The 15947-nt window shown below is 46.4% G+C and overlaps 1 protein-coding gene across 2 annotated transcripts in view; it reads right to left on the bottom strand.

Annotated features, from left to right (window-relative positions):
- Nucleotides 1–2839: 2839 nt before the first annotated feature.
- DUSP22 (dual specificity phosphatase 22) overlaps nucleotides 2840–15947 on the bottom strand; it is a 35506-nt gene continuing 22398 nt past the window's right edge. For both annotated transcript variants that reach the window (XM_035126372.3, XM_088675128.1), the window contains 3 exons: nucleotides 12941–13015; nucleotides 11555–11726; nucleotides 2840–4405 (listed from right to left, as the gene is read on the bottom strand). In XM_035126372.3, coding sequence (XP_034982263.2) covers nucleotides 4217–4405; nucleotides 11555–11726; nucleotides 12941–13015 — 436 coding nt within the window. In that variant the 3' untranslated portion in view covers nucleotides 2840–4216. The remainder of the gene's footprint in view (nucleotides 4406–11554; nucleotides 11727–12940; nucleotides 13016–15947) is intronic.

The raw sequence follows: 15947 nt of genomic DNA on the forward strand, positions 1-15947 counted from the left end.
ATTCCAAGCCTTCACAAATTCTTCAATTATTGCCTCTTTCAGATCACTCTTCTCAATGTTGGGGAACGCTCTTATCCTGAGATTTCCTTCTCTTTGATGTAATTGTACAAAAGCCAAAGCCACCTGGGTCTGATAGGCTTGCTTCTCCAAGTCAGGTACTTTTTCTTCCTCGAGATGGTCCAGTCTCTTCTCCACACCAGTCACCTGTGCTCTCACCTGGGCAATATCCTTAGATATTGCTCCCACTTCCTCCCGCAGTTGCCGTAATTCCTGAGTGGTCCGTTGCTGTTCTTTCGTGTTTCGATCAAGAGCATTTAAGATTTGCTCCTCCAAAGTAGCAGAGATGGATGATTTTTTCTTCCCTTTGCCAGTCTCTTTGCCAGTCTCTGTTCCAGCCATACTTCCTGTCAATCCAATCTCAGAGCACACAGTTCAGTAAAAATTCCCACTCAGATGGTAATCCCAATTTAGGCCTTAAGCCCTCTGTCTCAGCCAGCAAATCAAATGTCTTTTAATCAAAACAACAAAGTAGAATATAAGCCGTTCAGTCAAGTGAAAGAGCAAGCCGTTCAGTGGAAAATTCCACTCAGTAGATTACTTCGAGTCAGTCAATAGGAGCTCTTTCACCGCCAGTAGTCCAGATGTCTTTTTATCAGTGAAGAAGTATAAACAAGTGCAAACTAGCTGTCTTTTCAAGGTCAATGCTGGCATGAGAATTCCAAACTTATAACACAGTCTCTGTATGCTTGCCTAAATATTGAAACTGGAACTGGTTCATTAAAATAATTCAAGGCAAAGGAACAATATTTCATACAGTCACTTATAGCTCAAAAGTCGATACGTAGCATAGTCTTATAGAAAAAGAAACATCCTTAAGTCCTCAAAGGAAGGTTGCAGGTAAATCAAAGCCTGTCAAGGGGTAAACAGAAGTTCATATAGAAGTTTCTTTCATGCCGTCACAATGGCGAACGGCTAGAGAGATCAGAACGAAGTCCCGCTTCCAGTTTGAGCAAGCAGTCTCAAGTATTAATATTGCTGTCCACTGCAGGGTATTTTCCAGAGCCCTGCTCTCTTTTAGATAGTACAAAGTCCAAGAAATAAAGTTACAAAGCTTTATGGTTAAAGTGCTGCGGAGACTGTCTTTGCTTTCAATCTTCCACAGGGGGGAGGGAAGAACCCGACCTCCATAAATTTTAGGTTCCCCTTTGACCAAATCTGTCCAAATTAGAGACGTTAAAAGCTTTTTAGATTCATTACTCACGATGGCCAGATGGTTCCATGTTGATATTGTAGATTTTGAAGGAGATTGGTTGCTGTTCCGCCGCCAGTAAACGGAGCTTCTCCTTTAAGGGAAAGCGCTGTACCCGCTGTGCCGTGCCTTCCACCTTCCCACTCTCGCACTCTTATTAGAGCTCTTCGGGGGGAAGGGAGGCAAAAAAAAGACAACTGCCGGGTTCCCCAAGTCTTCGGAACTCTCTATCCGAAGTTTCGGGGGGCTGCGCGCTCTGCAGACCCCCCAGAACCCCTCAAAGGACCGGGAGGAATCTCTCCCACAGCCGCCGGCGCTCGCAACCAACCAGGAAGTCCTGATCACCCCTGACTCTTGGCCATGCTCTTCGGTGCTGATGGGAGTTGCAGCACATAAAATCTGGAGAGCATCATGTTGCTTACTCCTGATCTAGTGAGAAAGAGTGAGCCAAGGGAGTAGCACGTTTTCACATGCAAAGCTTATTTTAGAAAATGTATTTGTACTTACAAGCCCAACCCTTGCGTAAATGGTCCCAAGGTGGGTTACCAAAAAAAAAAAAAAGCCTTTGCAATGAAGCCCAAAGGGTTTTATTCACATGAGAAACCAGTTTGAAGCAAGATTCACTGTAAGCTGCCTTGAACTTAGTTCAGATTTTGAGACTGCCATTAACTATTTTTGGAGGTACCCTTTTTGCATTATTATATGCTTTTGTACTTTATTGGTAGACCTTATGACAAATTGCATGGGGCTTGTTTAATTTCATGGTATATTTATTAATGAAATATTTCCATCAACATATTTATTATTATTTAAATTTGGTTCTATTTTGTAACTTAGTGAATTCTGAGCATAGTTGGTGCTGAAGACAGGAGGGGGATGAACTTGCTTTGTGTGTCTTAACCAAACTCTCTTCTCCTTATTATTCACCTTCCCCATCTACAATACAGTATTATAAAATACCTTGTTTGGTATTCATCCTTCCTTGTTCAGTGGCTGTAAAGTACTTCAAGCCCATTGAATACTAAAGTGCTACAAGTGTGACCAGCAACAAAAGGTTGCCATATGGAGTGCTCTGATTCAGGATTTTAGGCAACTACACCCTTTCCCAAGCATATGAAGAATTGGGGCACATCCATGCCAATGGCTTCCCCCAAAGAATCCTGGGAACTGTAGTTTGTTGGGGTACCTCCAGGATTCTTTGACATGTGCTAAACACATAGTGCCATTGTGCTCTTGAAATTGCGATCAGCATATAGGACATTAATTTTACTCCTCCTGCTACCACTGCTTCAGACAATCAGTATTCTAAGCATTGGGTCTGAAATGTTTTAAAGAAATTCTAGCCCTAATGATCTTGGGAGGGGGTTCCCCACTTCTTAACTTTAGTGGGACATTTTTCACCACTATGATGAATCCAGACGGCTCATTTCTCCTATAGATAAGACACAGCTCACAAATCTGATTGTCTTCTGGGAGTTTGTTCAGATTCCATAACACACTCAGGTTGGTTGATCATTCAATGGCATCACCAACAACTGATGTCAACCGCAATGATTTTTATCCAGAAAAATGCAATGAGATAACACTGGCTTTTTATTTACAAAAAGACTGGAGCTTTTATTGAATATATGCCATTGGTAAGGGCAATTAAAGATGGAACTCAATCAAGCTGCCTAATATACAAGAAAGCTTTTTTCAGTAGTACTGTGAGAATAACATTCAGAACTTTAATTCAGCACAAAAGCCATTGTATCTTTAGTTTTTCTCTCCATATACATCTTGCAATATACTTTCAGATCCCTCCAAAATATAAAAATATTTTGAGTGAACAACTTCTCTGAGGTGAAAGCCATGAAAATAAATACTGATGAGGTTATTTGTGATACTTCTGCTTCACTCTAGAGCAAAATATATAACTTTATTAGCCATACATTCCAAGATAATTTAAGAAGGGATATACACAAGAGACAACCATGCACACAACCAGAGCTTTGTCCCCTGATGTGACTTCAGCATTTCCCTGTCGCTGAAGAGAGCAGCTGTTTTTTTTACATTGGAAAATGGCTTGCCTCTTCAGCCAAGGGGCTTCCTGCACCAAAACCAGAGCTCAAGCTTATTTAGAGCATTACATGCCGAAAGAACCAGAAACTTTGAAAAGTGCAGCTGTGCCAAACCCTGGTTATACAGACAACCTGAAGAACACGCGAGGGATACATAGAAAACAATTTGGCATCTCGACAGTTAGAACGTGGCATCTTCTTTACCCAGCCACTGGAAGAGAAAGTGGGGCTTGGTGCCCACATAATGGAAGCCAATGTCAACCTGCGAGTGTGGTGCCAAGTTGTGATTCTGGAGTTCTGCTCCTCATATCTCAGAGATATACTTACTAAGAAAACGTAAGACATCTCATCATGGAACCATTACATACAAAACAAGCCCTCTTTGTGCATGTGCAGGGGGGCAGAAAAGGTGCCCTCCCTAGTGACTGGCTGTGTTTAGACATCATGATCAAACTATGGTTTATTGTGATGGAAATGGGTCTAGGAGGGCCTTGGGTTCATGTGCTTCCTCCCTCCCCTCTCTAGCACAGCCACAAGGAGTTTTTTTACTTCTGTTTTTTTATTAACTACCATTTGTTGTGTCCTCTAAACTTGGGCATATCCATGCAAATAGTTGGACATAGTTAATCTTAACAATGGTGTTCTGAAACAATCCAACGTCAAGCCATGGTTTATGAAGCTGTCTTGTTTCAACATGCCGTAGTTATGATGAGCTACAATTTAGGGTTCAGACACAAGCTAAACTGTGGTTAATCTAAAACCTCCATTCTCTTTGTGGTTGTGCGGGGAGGAGAGGAGGGGAAATGTGTGGGTCCAAGACATACCTAGGCTCATTCCCACCATGATGATTTATCATGTTGTCCAAACAAAGCCACGGAAAAGCAATGCATCCGTGTGTTGGCTGCTGCTACTGAGGAGCAGGCATGGACAAGGAGGCCACAGATGCAAAGCTATCATTCCACTGCCTTCCAGAAGTACTTGACTGAGCTGTTGCTGCTGCTGCTGCATGCGCCTTGAACTTCTGCAGAAGATCTTGGGCTTCTTGCTTGTCTTGCAACGGGCTTTCTCCATACTCAGCCCTCAGCCACTCTCTGACCTGGAGGGACAAAACAAAGAAAAGGCAAAGAAAAACATTTAAACACAGCATAATATAAAAAGGGGTTAGGTAAAGGTAAAGGGACCCCTGACCATTAGGTCCAGTCGTGACCGACTCTGGGGTTGCACGCCCATCTCGCACTATTGGCTGAGGGAGCCGGCGTATAGCTTCCAGGTCATGTGGCCATCATGACAAAGCCGCTTCTGGCAAACCAGAGCCGTTTACCTTCCCGCTGTAGTGGTTCCTATTTATCTACTTGCATTTTGACGTGCTTTCGAACTGCTAGGTTGGCAGGAGCTGGGACCAAGCAACGGGAGCTCACCCCGTCACAGGGATTCGAACCGCCGACCTTCTGATCAGCAAGCCCTAGGCTCAGTGGTTTAACCACAGCGTCACCCAGGTCCCTACATAAAAAGGGGTTGAGCGGCTTTAAATGTACAGTATTAGGCAGTTTTAAAATTGATTTGGAAATGATTACAGTTCTCGGAGAGGGATGCATGCAGTGCCGGATTTACGTATAAGCTAAACAAGCTATAGCTTAGGGCCCCACACTCTTGGGGGCCCCAAAAAAATTTAAAGGGGAAAAAACACTAGATGTACATTTCCAAAATTAAGATAAAAAACAAATAAAATAAATCCTACATACAACAACAGTGCTTTGTGTTGTGTAGGCTCCTATGACGTAAGTAATGGGCCCCGCCTGCTAGCCTGCTCCCTAAAATATCACTGGTTTGCTCATTTCTATGTATAGGGTGCCTACATTCTGCATGTCCAAATTGCTTTAGATACCTATTAGATCCATAAATTACCATATAGCATATATTCAACACAAAAAAGAGCAAAAAATTGTTGTTGACAAAGGACAGCTGGACATATAAAGGGCCCCATTACCTTCAGTAGCTTAGGGCCTCATCAAACCTAAATCCGGCCCTGGAAGCATGTGTCAAAAAACCCTCTGTGAGTGGCCATTCAGACTTCTGGCAAGGGCAATACCTCCCTCCGCTGTTGGATGAGGAGGAAAGAGGAGGCAGCATCAAAAAGAGGGTAGCCCTGCTCACTTTTGGCTCTGATCCTTCCCACCTGTCCTTTGCCCCACCCACTGTTCGCATGTGGCCCCCTGATAGGATCCTCTCCAAGCGGATATGACCCTTGATAGAAAAAAGGCACCCCCTGTTCTGCCTAGTAAACTTAAGCTACAGGAAGGTAGATGTCAGCTGACAATTAAGAGAAAATTCTTAGCGGTATATACAGGCAGTGGCCAAGCGTGTCTTCAAGGCGCCGAGGGATGGAGGGCATGGCCATGGGCATGCCGGGGGGAGTACATGGAGGGCATGAGGAGGAAGCAGAAGGCCAAGCCTGCATCCATAAAATAAGTCTGATTGGGCTGATTTTAAGGGCGCATGCCTGTTGCATCCTGCTAACACCCTGTCAGCCCCATGCTGCTTTGAGAGGCTGGGATGAGTGATTGGACTCATAAAGCAGTATAGGGCTGGCAGGGGTGGCGTGTGGAGCAAAATGCACCCTCAAAAAAACCAAAAAACTGCGCCCCAGCAACAGCCCCCCTTGTCCTGCCTATGACATGTCACTGTGTACATGTGAACTGTGGAACCAATTGTTGTTGTTGCTGTTTAGTCGTGTCCAACTCTTCATGACCCCATGGACCATAGCACGCCAGGCACTCCTGTCTTCCACTGCCTCCCGCAGTTTGGTCAAACTCAGGTTGGTAGCTTCGAGAACACCGTCCAACCATCTCATCCTCTGTCGTCCCCTTCTCCTAGTGCCCTCCATCTTTCCCAACATCAGGGTCTTCTCTTCTCATGAGGTGGCCAAAGTATTGGAGCCTCAGCTTCAGGACCTGTCCTTCCAGTGAGCACTCAGGGCTGATTTCCTTCAGAATGGATAGGTTTGATTTTCTTGCAGTCCATGGGACTCTCAAGAGTCTCCTCCAGCACCATGATTCAAAAGCATCAATTCTTCGGCGATCAGCCTTCTTTATGGTCCAGCTCTCACTTCCATACATCACTACTGGGAAAACCATAGCTTTAACTATACGGGCCTTTGTCGGCAATGTTTTCTAATTGGATTGAAGCTGGTTTGAGGGGCGAAACACACACACTGAAAATCAGTATTTTTGTAAGAACCCGTGGTTCAATATGGATTTTGGCCAATGTCACATGAGTGCAGCTTCAGAAATGAGCAGAGTAGAAGAAGAGTTTGGATTTGATATCCCGCTTTATCACTACCCGAAGGAGTCTCAAAGCGGCTAACATTCTCCTTTCCCTTCCTCCCCCACAACAAACACTCTGTGAGGTGAGTGGGGCTGAGAGACTTCAGAGAAGTGTGGTTAGACCAAGGTCACCCAGCAGCTGCATGTGGAGGAGCGGAGGCGCGAACCCGGTTCACCAGATTACAAGTCTACCGCTCTTAACCACTACACCACATTGGCTCTCAAGGTATGTGGAGGGTGTGGAGGAAACAGTAAGGTGAACATATCCTAGCTCTGGATTTCCTGCATCAAGTAAGGGCTTGGGCCAGATGTCCCCCTGCAATTTGATGGTTCTTTTTTTCTTTTTAAGTTATGATTGGCAAAATAGGCCTTCAATTAATCAGGAGGCACTTTAAAAACGTAAAAACCCACTCTTTGAAATACAAGTACCTATACTAGAAAAAAAATTTAAAGGGTATAAAAAGAACAATATGGGAAGCAGCACTTAAAATGGAGGCATCTTGTCCTGTGAAAAAATAAATGTGGAGGTGGAAGTTTGCTTTAGCTCTTCTGGGAAAGAAGCAAACTGAAAATTTGCATTCAAAACTGGATCGTCAGTACAGAATTCTTTTTAAAAACCACTATATTCCTCCTAAGCGATTTTAATCTAGGTAATTGGAATTTGAATAAAATGTGATTTTTATCTAGTTGATTTGAATCTATGCAAAAAAAAGAAACAATCCACCTATTGGTCCTTTTTTAATGCAAGCCTTCCACCCCTCCCCTTACATAAAAACATTATGGAGTGTCTGTCTGTCTGTCTGGCATTATGGCAAAAATGGTATACCTCTAGGCTATGCAAAGATGTAATATGACATTAGATGCTATTCGAAAGGTCAAAAGTTTGGGGAGAGATCTTTCCTGGAACTACCAGAGGCTGTTTTCAGAGGGAAATCTAAGTACAATTTGTGGTTATTTGACGCAAGTTTACATCGCCCCAGTGCTATTTTTCTAGAAAAAGAGGTGACGGAACGCATCACGAACGCCTCCCTTGTTTCCTTAGAATGTCAATGGCCGGAACTGAGTTCCAGTGAGTTCCAGCTAGGAAAAAAAATCCCTGATCATCCTCAACATTTTAAAAGTTTGTTTGAAAATACTTTATTTGGGGCTGAGGCCTCTACAGCCACCTTAATGTCCCCTGGGGTGGAGCTCAGCACCCACAATTTTGAGAGGGGGCAGAGGAGGCCTGGCAACATGTTACCCCGAGCCACGTAATAACAACAATTCCCGCCCAGAAAAAAAGCACTGACTAGATGGATTGTAGATGGAGTGTGGCTCACTCCCTAGCAAGTGTGTTTAGGACTGCAGCAGCTTATAATATTTATACATTGAATGGAAAAGGAATATACAAATGACAGAGTGGCAGGGGTGCCAACTATGAAGGTGCGTAAAGAATGGAGGCAGCAGCATTTCTCTCCCAGCCAATGGCAGAGCTTCAAGCTCCGGTGGGGTGGTGGTGCAGAGAGCAGTCGGAGGCGTGGCTGGCGCGCCTCCTACAGGGGCGTGGTGTGCATCCTGGGGGCGTGGCATCCAGCGTGGGGGGGGGGGCAACCGTGATGGCAGCCCACTGGGATCGTGCCGCCGGAGGCGGTGCGCTCCCCCCCCCCGCACCTCTGTTTCTCCCCCAGTGCTCCCACCTATTCTCATACTAGGATAGTCAACCCAGTATTAGCAGCGGCAGCAGTTTTCTGGTTGTGGGAGGTGGACACAAGCCCGGTTGTAATGGTCTTTAAATAAAACAAACAGGAAATAGTTTCCCTTGGGGGACCAGGAAGGGACAGCCGGCATCCTTTGAAAGGGGGGGGGAATCATATTAAAAATATTTGTGAAATGTCTAAACATAGCTGAGAGAGAGAAATAACCTTAGCCAAAGGAGGTTTCTTTTTCTGCTCCTTTGAAAAGGCTCATGTAGCAGAGAAGAGCAGCGCTTACCCTAATGGTAACCAACAGAGGGAGGTAGAATTAAAGGTGGTCGCCAGTGAATTTAAGTCAATTTATTTCCCTGGCTCTAACTCTTGGGATCCCATCCCAGATGTTGAGAGCCAGCTCGCATCATGCCTGACTCCTAGTCATGATATCTGGGGCTGATGGGAGTTGGGAGTCCAACAAGAGTTGGAGGCCGCCATATTGGCTGCTCTGAGCATGACCATCGACCTTAAAGCAAAACAAACTTTAATATACTAGGTGAAGAGGAGAGATGGATTGCATCTCACCCATCCTTGGCAGCTGCATTATCCTGAGGTGTCACATGACTTGAAGGGGCAGGGAAAAGCAGGGATCAGGGCCGCAATGCACAAACACACTTCCTATAGAGACCCACTGAGCTGAGGAGGATTCATTGCTTAGGGTTGCATGCTGTTATCAATCAACATCAAAACTGCTCATTTCTCGGCAACGGATACATAATACAGAGCATAGGAGCCAACTCCTAGGGGCCAAAGTCCCTTTGGGTCCACCCAATAAAATATTGGAGGGTCCCACTGCAAAGTTGATGGGCATTCCCATTCAAATGGTGTGCAAGTGTCATGTCATGTGATTATGTGGGGTGGGGTATACCTCCCCATCCCAATATTTTATTTCAGTTGGCACCCCTGATTCAGAGGGAGAAATGTACGGATCCCATACATACAGTGCTTTTTTTCTTCAAAAATGTTTAGGGGTACTCTCATTTTCCTACTCATATTGAAATGCTGCCCCTCAATGAGGCCAAACTTAGATTCACAAAATGTTTAGGGGTATGCGTACCCCTGCATCCCCCCCCCCCCAGAAAAAAGCACTGCATACATATATAGCAGGGGTGAGGAACTGGATCTGGTCTGCAAGCCAGATTACTTCCCCTAACCTTCGCAGGCCATGTCTGACAGGTAGGCAGGGCTACCCACCTGCCAATCACCTGATGTTCCAATGACATAGGGGATGTAATGTGTTCCACAAGATGGCATTTTCAAAGAGGCTCAGCAAGACCCACCAATCAGATGATTGTTTAGTCTTGAGCAGGCGTAGACAACCTAAGGTCCGGGGGCAGGATGCGGCCCAATCACCTTCTCAATCTGGCCCAAGGACGGTCCGGGAATCAGCATGTTTTTACAAGAGTAGAATGTGTCCTTTTACACTGGTACCTCAACAACTGAATGCTTCGACTTCTGAAGGTTTCAACTTCCGAAGTTGACAACCCCAGAAGTCTGTTTGTCGCACGCACAGCGCCTGCACAAAGCAGCACGTGTGGTCGGCGCATGCGCAGAAGCACGAAACCACACTTCGTGCATGCGCACAAGCGGCGCTTCGACAACCGAAGACTTCGACTTACGAAGATGGCCGCTGAACGGATCGTCTTCGTAAGTCGAGGTACCACTGTATTTAAAATGCATCTCTGAGTTATTTGCGGGGCCTGCCTGGTGTTTTTACATGAGTAGAATGTGTGCTTTTATTTCAAATGCATCTCTGGGTTATTTGTGGCGCATAGGAATTCGTTCACCCCCCCCCAAAAAAAAATAGTCCGTCCCACTAGATGGTCTGAGGAATGGTGGACCGGCCTACGGCTGAAAAAGGTTGCTGACCCCTCGTCTTGAGAGCCTCTTTCAAAGTGCTATACTGGGCACTGATCCACCTGCCACCCCACCCTTGGGCTCAGGCAGGTTTTCACCTTCACTATAGTGTGTGTGTGTGTGTGTGTGTGTGTGTGTGTGTGTGTGTGTGTGATGGCAGGTGGACATGGCACTCCTGCCATATGGGCAAGATGGATGGAACAGCCCCTATTTGTAGGAATATATTTTCGCAAGACAATATGTGCTTTTCTATGAAAGCTGCAGACTCTACTCCTACATGGAATTGGAAAAAAGGAAAGGGGGGGGAAACAGCATGAAATGCCAAACCCACATACATGCTATGATCTTCCTAAGCACCGTTTGCAAAATGCAAGGACAATCCATCATTTCAAGTCAAAACTTTATCAGATCAGAAATGACTGTGAGGGTTCAAATTAAGGAGGGAGACAACCAGGCTTTGGAAAGTTCCTCTGTGATGTAAAGTCAGTTTATTTCCACAGACTCTACTTCTCCATAAGCTTGGGAATGGTAAGCTTTTTGAGATGAAACAAATACATAGCTGAATAATACATTCATGTTATACGCAGCAGCAGATTCAGAGCTACCAAGCATGTTCTAACAAAGCCAGTTTGCCTCTCCTTTAAAAGATAAGGGACTAAACAGTCTTTACAAATGCAATGAGTTGCCCAAAATGTACCAACAAATGCATCATATATTAGAGAACATTTGGCATGTCAGATCCATGCTGCCATCCAGGGAGGCCTTGGCGGCAGTAGTCCACAACCCACCCTGTGCTCAGCTCTCACCTGTGGCTCCTAGAAGCTGTCAGCGTGCGACAGCAGCCACACCCCAGGAAATGGCTTTGATCGGCCAGGTGAGGGTAGCTGATGGGTCTCAAATGCTTGGCGAGTTAGGGACTTCCTCTGCATGCAAAGACAGGCTCTGGCAGATAGAGTGGATGAGACTAATAATGGGTCCAATGGTCAAGCAGGCGGTTTCTGCATGTGCTGTAGAGGGAAGTGAGGGGCAGATGGGGTGCATCAACCTGGGAAGGTAGCCCATCTAGGAGAAGGTAAACTCTGATCCTCAACCTCCACTGCCTTGCGGGATATCTTCGGGGAAAGGCTAAGGAGTAAATCCAGAGTGGAGTCCCTAAGGTGGTTGGATGACGCCTTGTATGCCTCCTTCCACCAGCCAAGCTGCTGCTAAATGTCTTGCTCTGGCCCCACCCACTGTCGGCAGGTGGCCCCAGAAGGCTGCCTAGAGAGGGAACGTGGCCCTCAGGTTAAGAGAAGTTCCCCAACCTTGATTCTCGCGTGGAGTCCCTTACGTACTTACGTGAGCAAGCTCAGTTTTCTCAAACTCTTCCAGCTGCCGTTGGAAGCCCGCGTTCGGGTTGACGCACGATCTCGAAGCTCGCACTACCGACAGCGCATCCTCCCAGCCAAGATCAGTGATTGTCATTATGTAGGCCACAACCAAGGTGGCACTCCTGGAAACGCCGGCAAGGCTGCATTGCCAAGCAGGTGTGGACAAGAAGATACACAGAGGTTATAGTAAGTTGAAAGCGCATCTTGGACATTACATTTGACAGAAAGCATGTTTTTCTTTTTTAAAAACAAGCAAACAAACAATGTAAAATAATGATGATTCCCATTCAACGAGTGTATAAATTTGAAGTTTCAAAGCAAGGCATACTTCCCAAAGCAGTGCAGTGCTGAACATGATGGCAATGTTCAAAAATTAGAGCGTTTGCAGAAAATGTTACAGGAATGCACCACAAGCTTATACTGATTTAGTGGGCATGAGTTCCTGCTAAGAATTCTGGGAATTGTAGTTTGGTAAAGATGCCCTGCCCTCAATGAACCTTATTTCTAAAGACATTGCACCAGCAACCTAAAATGGGCAACCAACTGCCTTCAGCAGCATAGATGCTCTGTGCAACTCGGAACAATGCGCAGCTGGAATGCGGTATCGCATACATGCGCACAGTCAGGCTTCAGCGACATTGGGGGTATAGCCCAGCTCTCAATGCCACATTTTTTTCAGGACCCATGGAAGGAATGACCAAAGTCGGCCTATTGCCTCTCTCCAGTACAATAAGCAACGGGGGGAAGCGGCAATGCTTCAGAGACGCATTTTCTTCCCCCAATCTTTGGGAGTGGAAGGCAAGATCATGACTGAGACTGGAAAGGCTGAGAAGCAAAAAGGGTGCATCCTGCCAGACTGCATGGTAATCTAATGGGGCACAATTTATCTCTGCCCTGCCCTGTGCTCATCCCAGAGGTCGATGCACAGAGAAGATTCCCATTTGGCTATGCATCAGGCTGGTGGGGCTCAGCCATCCTCCCTCTGTCGTGATCTGTGCAGGCCCAGCTCGACTCCAGCTTCATTCATTCGAAAAGCTACCTTTGCCCAGCTGAAAGATCATAGAAGCTACTGTTGCCGTAACCCTGTCCCCAAAATACTCCTACTCTCCCCACCACCACAACGGTGGTCTCAAATTGTTTAGCTTTTCCTGAAATTCAGAGCTGAGTGTGGATCCTTACGCAGCCAAGACACACCATTCACACACCAAAGGTATCAGCAGAGGGAACCCAAAGGGTTACAGGACTACAAAATATCTTCACAGGTGAGAACCTAAGGAGGAGAGCCTGAAAACAGACCAGTGAGCATGAAACCACGAATAATCAAATGTAGAGTAGACTTAAATGAAATACGTACCAGTGAACAAGGCAGCTCTGACCTCCAAGTCGGCATTCATGGATAAACTCAATGCTTTCTTTGAAGTGTCTGACCCTTAAAAATTAGATGTAGACTTGATTTAGTCCCATTTCTTATTCCTCTGGTATAAGTGGATTTGCCTTCTGAAATGTAGAGGTTTGCAGTATTGTCAGTGCTGTCTTTTAGAGAGACATGGTTGCCTTTGCAGCCAAATATTTGGACAGCAACAGCAGCATACTGAGTAACACCAACATAGTGGGTTTCTGGGGACAAGGGCAAAGGCATGCTTGTTCTCCCAGGCATGTGGAACTTGATGTGGTTTGATTTGTGGCCTGTTCTTGCTTTTCATCTTTTCATTGGACGGGGAAGGACGTTCCCCTTGTTACTGAAGGAGCGTCTCTACCCCCATCGCTCAGCCCGAACACTGAGCTCCGAGGGCCTTCTGGTGGTTCCCTCACTGCATGAAGTGAAGCTACAGGGGAATAGGCAAAGGGCCTTTTCAGTAGTGACACCCACCCTGTGAAAAACCCTTCCATCAGATGTCAAGGAGATGAGTAACTATAACCTTTAGAAGACATCTGAAGGCAGCCTTGTATAGGGAAGCTTTTTAATGTGTAATGTTTGCTTACGTTTTTATAAATGTGGTGTCATCTCAAACTCTGCATGTATGATGGCTACCTTGCCAGTGATTATCACAAGGACATCGGGGTAGCAAGTGTCCTTCACCCTCATTTCTTTTTCCCAAATCCTCTGGCCTCCCACTTTTTGCAGCCAGTAAATTGGGTGGTAACATGTGGCTGTACAGTATGGTCCAGATGTATGAATTGTGGTCCAGATGTATGAACCAAGCAGCTCAGTGGTTAGCACCCCACTCTGTGTGCCAGGACCCCTTGCTCCAAGTTGCAAGTCCTTGGCTTGATCAAATCTCAGCCCAGCCGTGAAGCCTATGGGCAACCTTGGAGAAGCTACAGCCACAGCTATCAACTGTAATAAAGAGATATTTCATTTCTTCATTACATTTATATACCACCTTTGTCTTCCAAGGACCTCAACGTGGTGTCCTAGCCTACTTTATATATCTGTTGTAAAGATTGGTGGGAAAATCTGTGATAAAATATTAGGATTTAGTGCTCCCTCCCCCTTCCCCAAACCGTAACTATAGTGTTAGTAGCTCATCTGAAGCAGCTGCTCCACGGTTGGGGACATTTCTCCACCACCCATAGCACGGTCTGAAATAAACACTTGTACCCAATGCAGGGACGCAGGTGACGCTGTGGGTTAAACCACAGAGCCTAGGGCTTGCCGATCAGAAGGTTGGCAGTTCGAATCCCCGTGGCGGGGTGAGCTCCTGTTGCTTGGTCCTGCTCCTGCCCACCTAGCAGTTCGAAAGCACCTCAAAATGCAAGTAGATAAATAGGTTCCACTCCAAGCGAGAAGGTAAACAGCGTTTCCGTGTGCTGCTCCGGTTTGCCAGAAGCGGCTTTGTCATGCTGGCCACATGACCTGGAAGCTGTATGCCGGCTCCCTCGGCCAATAACGCGAGATGAGCGCAGCAACCCCAGAGTTGGTCACTCATTCTCAGAGTATAAACTTCCTAAATCTTACATCTGCAAGGCTAGAGTCTTCCCAGCTCTGGCAGCACGGCCTTGGGAAATTACAACCCCTTTTGTGGCGTTCATCTTCAGCTTTGACAACAATGTGTTGAGAGAAGGTACACATCATGGAGGATAAGTCTATCAGTGGATACTAGCCACAATGGGCATGTTACATCTCCACTGTTGGAGGCACTATGCCAGGCATAGGCAAACTCGGCCCTCCAGATGTTTTGGGATTACAACTCCCATCATCCCTAGCTAACAGGACCAGTGGTCAGGGATGGTGGGAACTGTAGTCTCAAAACCTATGGAGGGCCACGTTTGCCTATGCCTGCACTATGCCTTTGACTACCGCTGGAAATCATTGGTGGAGAGAGTGCTGTTGCAATCAGGTCTGTCTTCCCATGGGCATACAGTTGGCCGCTGTGAGAACAGGGTGCTGGACTACAAGAGCCTTTGGAGCTGACCCAGCAGGGCTCTTTGCACTTGTCCTTACTGCTGTAACAGGTCTTACAGCTATTAAGAGACCATCTTCTCACTCTTGCCATTTGGTGGAGCCACTAGATGCTTTTGCCCTTCCTGGTGGCATAGTGTGCCCAGGGCCACTCGGAAGAAGTGGCTGGGAGGGAGATGCATGGCGTGTTCAATGGCCTGACAGTGTCCATGTCACCCGGGGGACTGCAGCCGCAGAGATAATAAAAGAAGAGTCATTATGTTCTCCGGAGAGGTCACTTCCCGGTTTGTTTTCAATGGAGCCCAGCTATACTGAGGCAGCACTGGGTGTTGAAATCTCACGCATCCTAACAATGTTGTGCAACCGCCCCTGTGGCCCACCCGAGGCAATGCGAGAGCCACAGGGGAATAAATGGAATGGCCAGGGAAATCCAGAGCACAGGAGATCTGGGGCTTGTTTACGTAAATTGGAAAAGCGACCAGATCACACATTCACAAAGGCATCTACTAGTATAGTCACGGTAACCACAGTGAGAGGCAGAGTGTCTCAGGGAAACTCACTGAACCAAGCAGCCAGGAGGGGAAGCCTGTAACTCAGTGGTTAGGTTCATGTTTTGCATGCAGAAGGTACCATGTTCTGCTGGGGGAACTCCTCTTTGAAACCTGGTGAGCCATCGCCAGTCAGCATAGTCAATCCTGGCCTAGATGGACTTAAGAGTCTGCCTTGGAAGAAGGCAGCTCCTATGTCCCCATCTTGCCCTTTCGCCCAGTGACAGTGCCAAGGGCACATCTGGTTTATGGGAAAGAGCTGCACGCTCGTTCAACAACCAGTTCAGCAGGCCGGAAGTGCGACTCATTAGGAAACAGGGATCACACATTGGGGACTTTTCCACACTCGCCATTTATAGTGGTCTGGCAGCCGTTTGATCCGACGTTTTCAAGAGTGAATTTGTAGCTGC

Source organism: Zootoca vivipara, chromosome 8 (assembly GCF_965207765.1).
Source record: "Zootoca vivipara chromosome 8, rZooViv2.hap1.1, whole genome shotgun sequence".
NCBI classification, from domain to species: domain Eukaryota; kingdom Metazoa; phylum Chordata; class Lepidosauria; order Squamata; family Lacertidae; genus Zootoca; species Zootoca vivipara.